The sequence below is a fragment of the Cynara cardunculus genome, assembly GCF_001531365.2.
Source record: "Cynara cardunculus var. scolymus isolate 2C chromosome LG 12, CcrdV1, whole genome shotgun sequence".
Taxonomy (NCBI): domain Eukaryota; kingdom Viridiplantae; phylum Streptophyta; class Magnoliopsida; order Asterales; family Asteraceae; genus Cynara; species Cynara cardunculus.
In genome coordinates, this window is record NC_037539.1 from 38,722,270 (window position 1) to 38,729,629 (window position 7,360).

At 34.7% G+C, this 7,360-nt stretch overlaps 1 protein-coding gene across 1 annotated transcript; it reads right to left on the minus strand.

Annotated features, from left to right (window-relative positions):
- Positions 1-294: 294 nt before the first annotated feature.
- On the minus strand, positions 295-6,687 carry LOC112523037 (putative uncharacterized protein DDB_G0270496). The gene is made up of 14 exons (XM_025132466.1): positions 6,605-6,687; positions 5,746-5,854; positions 4,645-4,743; positions 4,363-4,550; positions 4,046-4,118; positions 3,650-3,724; positions 3,450-3,560; positions 3,292-3,334; positions 2,312-2,408; positions 1,883-1,985; positions 1,700-1,795; positions 917-1,046; positions 697-781; positions 295-524 (listed from the first exon to the last, which is right to left on the minus strand). Exons 2-14 carry the CDS (start codon positions 5,833-5,835, stop codon positions 392-394), a joined length of 1,323 nt encoding a protein of 440 aa, XP_024988234.1. The 5' UTR covers positions 5,836-5,854; positions 6,605-6,687; the 3' UTR covers positions 295-391.
- Between the last annotated feature and the right edge of the window lie 673 nt (positions 6,688-7,360).

Here is a 7,360-nt window from a genome sequence, read left to right on the forward strand (position 1 = left end):
CTTAATTAATAGTTTGCAATTAATACTAGTTAATAATTTAAAATTAAGTTCAATTAAAAATATAAATTAATATCTATTAATATTAATAGTAATAAACAACTATTAATATGAATAGGGACGGGAACAGAGATGCAATTTTATCCCTCAACGAAGATATAGATTAGGGATCGGCAATTGGGTCCCGCGTACCCGCAAGAACCATTTGCAATCCCTACCCTATATATATATATATATATATATATATATATATATATATATATATATATAAATTCAACCACACACGCACACACAAAGTGTAATGAAGAATAATCAAGTATAAATTCAAAAATCCAAAGATTTACAAGATTTCATCAATAAAAATGCATACAAAATTGGATTGGGTAAGGTAGGTTTAAGAGGATACTGCAGTGGGTGGTTTCTGGGATTTTAGGCCGAATAAGTTCTCAAATAATTTAGGGGCCATTGGAGGTATGTTCATGGGCTCAGGAGCCATGAAATTCACAATCTTCTCATGAACATCATACCTGCAAACCAACATCATAAGTAACATTTCCAGGCATATTTCTTGTTAATCAGCATAATAAGGGCAAATTCGTCAAATCACGAATGTGTGATTGGTGAGCAACAAGTGGAAATTAACAAAATTTATATACAGAGAATGATATTTTCGGGTAAGTATGGTATGTCATCACGTACCTGATCTTACGGCTTTTAGAAGCTCGACGATCAACAATTTTGCGTTTTTTGGTTTGCAGTCTCTTCAGAGCATAGAATGCGGTCTCTGAGGATAGCCAACAAATGTAAACATCAACACTTGACAACCCACGAGTAAGTCCATTAGTTGAACAAAAAACAAATAAAAACCAGGATTATAGGAAGCGTGACAATCCAAAATGCAAATGCTCGGATTGCTTACCAGACGATCCTGCATCAACGGTCTCAAAGAATTCTCTGAGTAACTGTTGATAGAATTCGGCGTCATCAAGTAGTTCAGGATCACCATCAGCATTTATCATCTCATCCTTATTAAGAGTTGAGTCAGGAACCTGCCAATAACATGAGAGTGAAATTAAATAAATTAAAATGTACTAAGATAAAGAAACAAAAAAAAAAAGAATGTGATAAAAAGTAAGCAAAGTTAGAACTCTAAGGGCCAGTTCGTTAGCTTCTTAATGAGCTTAATGGAACTCATAACTTATTCGGTCACCTATACATGACTGTTTGATAGTGGCTTAACGATATAGAAAGTGACTTGTTCAATAAGCTTCTAGGGGGAGCTTTATGCAGAAAGCCAAGTTTTTTCAAAACCTACCCTTCCCCATTATATGAAAACATGCTTATTCCATCTATGAAAAAACCCTCTCAAACAAAAATCTTCCCAATTTATACAGACAGATTAACCCACACAGCACATCTTTATCTATACAGGACTTGATGGAAAAGCAACCAAACAGCCCCTGAATAAGGTATTCCACTATCTCATGAAAAGTGAAACATTTAACCAGGCAGGTGCATTTGTAGGGATTTATTTAACTAGTGAAATGTCTCATAAATACCATGAGTAATTTTGTAGAACAACTCCATTATCACAAAGTTTTCAGAATAATTGCAATGAGCAAATAGGTGATTGCCTTAGAATTTAGCAAAACAATTGTTGCAGTTCTCATGGGACGGAGAAATATTGAAGTTATGAGCTTACATTTCCAAAAACCGGAACAGCAGATGTTCTTTGTTGCATCCCTTTGATCATTCTACTCGGATCCCGCATGTAAGATGCAACTTGCTCACTGATATTCTGCGAGAGTGAAATATTGGGTGAGTAATGATGCAGACATTTCAGAGTTACAGATCCATATGAGCAATGTTAAACCCATCTACGAACCTGATTGAAGGCTTGAAACTTGTTTTTAATGCCAGCAGCACCACTTGTCACTTGTGTCTTCCTCTGCCATTTATCCACTGACATGTCTCTAAAAGAAGCGATTCTGCACCATAGTGATAATGTCAATAACGGTGTCCTTGCTATGTCCTATATTTCAATCCTTACTGTAGTTTTTACAAAGATATTGATATGCCTAGGAGAGGGGAAGGCACGCAGACCAGAAATTTGGAAATGCCTCACTAACAACATAGAAGCATCAAAAACAATTGTGAAGCGTAAATTTCAAGTTCATTATCATTGCTCTCTATTATATTCAGCAAAATTCAAGTTCAATAAGCTTGCAATATATTTAAGTCTGAAAATTTTGTGATACACATTTAATCATGATGATCTGATTGTTCCTTGTGATAACATATAACATGAAAGTACCTAGATTGCATTTGAGAAATCTGGAACCATTCTTCATCTCCTTCAATTGAGTTCCTGGAAGCATCTAAGCTTGTAGAATTTTGTGCAGCATCACCTTCTGAAGATGGAATTTTGTATCAATATGCAATTAAGACAAACATTCCATTAACATGATGCAGAAGAAAACATTTGTTATAATCCGTGATATACAAAACAATTTATTGGAAGTACCAAATAGCTAAAGTCGGTACAAGTTAACATTGAACAAAGCATCACGTAGTTCAATGATGCTCTAGTATTAACACATGGAAGGAGTATCAAAGTTAGGTCTTCCAAAAAAACGTCCTCAAATGTTTCTGTTCTAGTAAAAATCACATAGCCTACACGGGTTTAAGTTGTCCAGAAGCCTTTGGATTTCTGCGCTTTTTACAGTACTTGACAGCTAGAACATCATCTGAAATTCTTTTGATAAAGCAATCAGTTGTGATGATTTGTGACAAAACATGGGTGAATGAACCCTCTAACACTCTCTAAACTAAATAAAACAGCTCATCAGAAATTGCTTTTTTTGGTTAAGACGATAGAATACCTCCCTTCAATTTGGACGAATGGTTCTACAAATGTAAGATGCAGTTCGCCATAAACAAGCTGTATTTGTTCTCTACCGACTAAAAACAAGAACCTATATAGATGATACTGGTCACAAAATATCCATTTGTACTAAATTCAAATCACTTACTTAAAATGCATGCTCTACGTTGAAAGTTCTAAATTCAAATCACTTGTGTTCTATACTGACTAGTGACTAAAAAAAAGAAACTATAAAGATGCTGAAGATTATATTTCATGCAAAAAATCCATCTGTGTTTTAGATTCAAATCAGTCAGTAAAAATGTATGTTCATACTTTGAAAGTTCTCAATCAGGACGAGTAAGTGTTGCTTAAATATGAAAAAAGTATTAGCTTATCCCGCAATGAACTTTAAATACTTCCAAACATACCTTCAGCTGCTTCCATAATTGATGGATTCTTCTCAACAAGTGCCTGTTAACAGAAATTCTCATCAATAACAGAAGAACTCATGCAACAAAACTACTCAACATGCCAATGGATAAACCCCCTATTAAGGAAAAAAGATAAATTCTCACAACTATCTTACCTCCTGCAATTTGAGAATAGAATCTAAAGTTTTCTTAGTTGAATCAATTAGGTCTGAGTATGCTTCATTAACTCCTTCACCAGAATTGCAGAAAGCAGATCTGATTGGCTCCTGCAGACAGTTACCATTGTTAAACTATGGTGTTTTAGCACAGTGCACAAATGTTACAAGTGTATAAGAACTTATGATCCGAAGTAAACCTGTGGAAGTCGATTTGAGTTTGAGAATGACTTCTGCAGCAAAAATCTGAACTCAAGAGTTTTGTCCCAGAGAGCCTTGACAAAGGTCAAGAATATTGAGTTAATCCACAAGTAACTAACAGCAGGAAAACTACAGAGAATACGAGAAACCAGAAACACATACAATTAGAGAATGCATAGCTACCTAATACCTAACCCTCAAATCCAAACATTGCTAGATTAACGAGATGAAAGGCAAGTAATAATCACTTCGTGAGATAAACCAAGAACGAAAGGAGATAAGTCATTAAGCTTAGAATTATTAAAATCTGACGTTCTCCAACTTGAATCAGGGAAAGCCAACATCTAACATAGCTCATGCTGGCATGAAAACAACAATTTTGCAGAAGCACATACCCTTTGATTTTTTACCGCTTGGCCTTTCCGAAGATCCTCGCCTTGGTCACGTCGTATGTTTCTAAAAAGATCTCTGCAAAAGTTCCACAAGAAAGTGAATATTCGGAATCTCAATTTATATGATGTACAAGTGAATGAAAAATGCATGCATGTCACTATGTTATGCATGCTTTAACGAACTAAGTCCTCCCCTGGTTTTACATAACAGACTTCAAAAACAAAACCATTTTCAGATGTGTTATATGATAATCAGAAAGTTTGAACGATCACAACACAAAGAGCAAAGGTTGTCATTCAGAGAAACTGGAGAATCTTACTGTTCCTCATGGCGAAGATCATTGTACTCCTTCTCAAGTTCTTCCATATCGGCATGATTGGTGTCTTCTACTTTCATGTCTAGACCATCATCATCCTGCTCATTGCTCTCATTTTCATCGTCATCATCATCGTCATTGCCGGTGGTATCACTGTCCTCATTTCCAGAAACATCTTCCTCGTGCTCCAACTATATTAGCAAAGAAATTTCTACATTTATCAACAGATCAACAATGTGAAATATAATATAGTCACAGAGCAAAATACAACAGAGCTCCATTTACATTCGTTATGTCCATTCCGGAGTCGTACTCTTCTTCATGCTCGTCATTGTCGTCATCATTAGTGTCATTATCTTCAATGCCATATTTCTCATTGTCCACCTGCAGAATAAAGGGAAAAGGATCAAATGAGCCAACAAAATACTCCGCATCTTCCCCTCCCACTCCTCAACACTTTATGTTTAAATATATGGATCCATCAAAAAATACAAGAAGCCAACAAAATACTCCATGTGTTCCCCTGCCACTCCTAAAGACTATTCGTTTAATTATATGAATTCATCTAAAATGTGATTATCACGAACTTCTATTTTAATAGCACTACTCCTACATCCCATGAAAATTGTAATTCCATTTTGGGATGTCCCATTTTAATGCAACATCCTTCATTGGCTAACTTTCAAGTCAAAACTACTTGGTAATACTTGATTTTGGCCCACAAGAAATATCAGAAATACCTAGTTCAAACCTCTCCATTATCTTATAAGTTATAACCAATGAAATTCTAGAAAATGACTAATAGTCAAAACACTTGTTAATTATGTGTATGATGTAGGATGGTATATAACAAATAGTAAGTTAATGACATGGGCCAAAACAATAAAAACATATAAACACTAACTAACTGGATAAAATTGATACTAAATGAAGTTCAATGGAATAAATAAATAAATAGTTAAAAATGTAAAAATGAAATAAAATAAAACGACATTGATACCTATAGACATGCTCACATGCAAATTCACTTGTAGCAATTTGCCTAAGATGAAGCGGTTGTTTATGATGTTGGCAAAAAGATGAATAGAAGATTGTTACAAAATATTAATTCCAATCTATTTGGCATAGAACATGGAAATGGAATCATTCTTTTTTCCACATACCGACAGGTAAAAGAAGTTTGGCAAGTCAGCAGCATAAGAAACCATACATCTTCAAAACACGGGCAACTTTGAATCTTAAACACCTTTGAGTTAATAAGCTGTCACAATCTTACTACCATTGATATAAAACATTATTGCATCATGTGCTACAGAATTAAACCCTCTTCATATACACTGTTATAGAATTAATAATGAGAGGAAGAATTGTATAGAAACTACTTACATTCTGTAGTTGGTGTTTGATGTAATCATCATCATCCGAACCAATGTCGCTCTGCTGTACTTTTCTTATCCGCTTTGAAGATTTCCCCATTCTTTCAACAAAAAGCAATCTACAAAACACATTGGAGTTTTATATTCACAGTGAAACAAATATTAAGTATGTTTTTTTTCTCAAATAACTATTGCATACAATCGTATTCCTCTATGATTAAGAGAAGCAGTGGCAGACCCAGGAAGTTTGCCGCTCAATGTGTTTTTAGCCAAATTCCACCATTTTGAGGGATTTTTTTTAAGTGCTTTGGTTGATTTCGAGGAACTTATTCGGTTTTTTTGGTTGATTTCGTTAAATTTCTCAACTTTTAGGACTTGATTCTCGTTATCCTTTACTTTTTTACTTGGGTTTGAAATTTTGTTTTCTTATGCATCTAGGATTTAGTACTAAATAGAATGTTTTACAAATTAAAATTAATTAACCAAAATTAAAAAAAAAAACCTAGATTGATCAAACAAATTAACATCAACAACAGAATAACACAAAACAACAACTAAGGTTGAGAAAATTAAAATTTAAGCTAAAAAATTTAAGCAACAAACCATGTAACAAATAAACAATCAAACAAATTGGCAATAATTAATAGGGCAAAGGAAGCAAGAAAAAAACTGAATCAGATTTAAGTCAAAAGACTAATATCAAATTTAGGGTTAAAATATAGATCAACAGTCAAAACTCAAATGTAACAACTCAAAACAACAAATAAATCATGGCAAACATAATTTGTATAACATTAACTAATCAGTTTAGGGCAAATGACTAACACTAAGGTAAACATATAAATTTGAGTTAGGTTCTGGGACAAAACCTGAGTGAGTGAGTGACTGAGTGAGAGTGCGCGTGAGAGTCTCAGGGAATTGACCGGAGCCGGCGGACGGCGGTGAGGGGCGGCTGCGCAATGACAGAGGGAGAAGGCAGGGGGTGAGGGGAAAAGAGGGCTCGGCTGGTGCTGTTTGTTTTAAGAGAAATTCAAAATTACAGTTTGATCCTCTATCTTTGTGTTTTTGTTTAATTATTGCACATTTCACAAAATGATACCTTTGTGTCCGACTAAAAAGCATAGAATGGATCAATTTTAGGGGCCGTTTACCAAACACTTACCCGATAAGTGTTTACCGGTAAAATTTAGCATTATTATTTACTTATCGGGTAAGATTTTAGTCCACCAAAACAACGATCGTATGCAACAAAATACCCGGTAAACGCTTACCGTAGTAAGAGTTGTCGCCCTTACTTACCGGGTAAGGCTTCTTGTTTCTTATCTCATTCTTACCGGGTAAGATTCTTGGTCCTTACGCTATTCATCCGGTGAGGTAATGTTAAATGGTAAGCGCTTACCCGGGTAAGCGTTTGATAAACGGCCCCTTGGTTTGGTCCTTTATTTTTAAGTTCGGTGCATCTTACTCCCTTTATTTCTCAAATATCCTGAATCACCCCCTCAGTTTTTAGTGAATGCACCTTTCATACCCAAAAAAAAAAAAAATCATTCCATCTGTAGAGCCTTGAATTGAGAGAATCATGCAATGTTACCTAAAAAATACATATTTTCTGTATGTAACAAAAC

Bases quoted from the DNA above. Each gene is read 5' to 3' on its own strand.
- LOC112523037 (XM_025132466.1), bottom strand. From the start codon at position 5,835: ATGGGGAAATCTTCAAAGCGGATAAGAAAAGTACAGCAGAGCGACATT. The intron at 4,119-4,362 runs GTAAGATTCTCC...GAACTTTTGCAG, and splicing joins GATCTTCGCCATGAGGAACA to AGATCTTTTTAGAAACATAC. The intron at 525-696 runs GTACGTGATGAC...GTTGGTTTGCAG, and splicing joins TCTAAAAGCCGTAAGATCAG to GTATGATGTTCATGAGAAGA.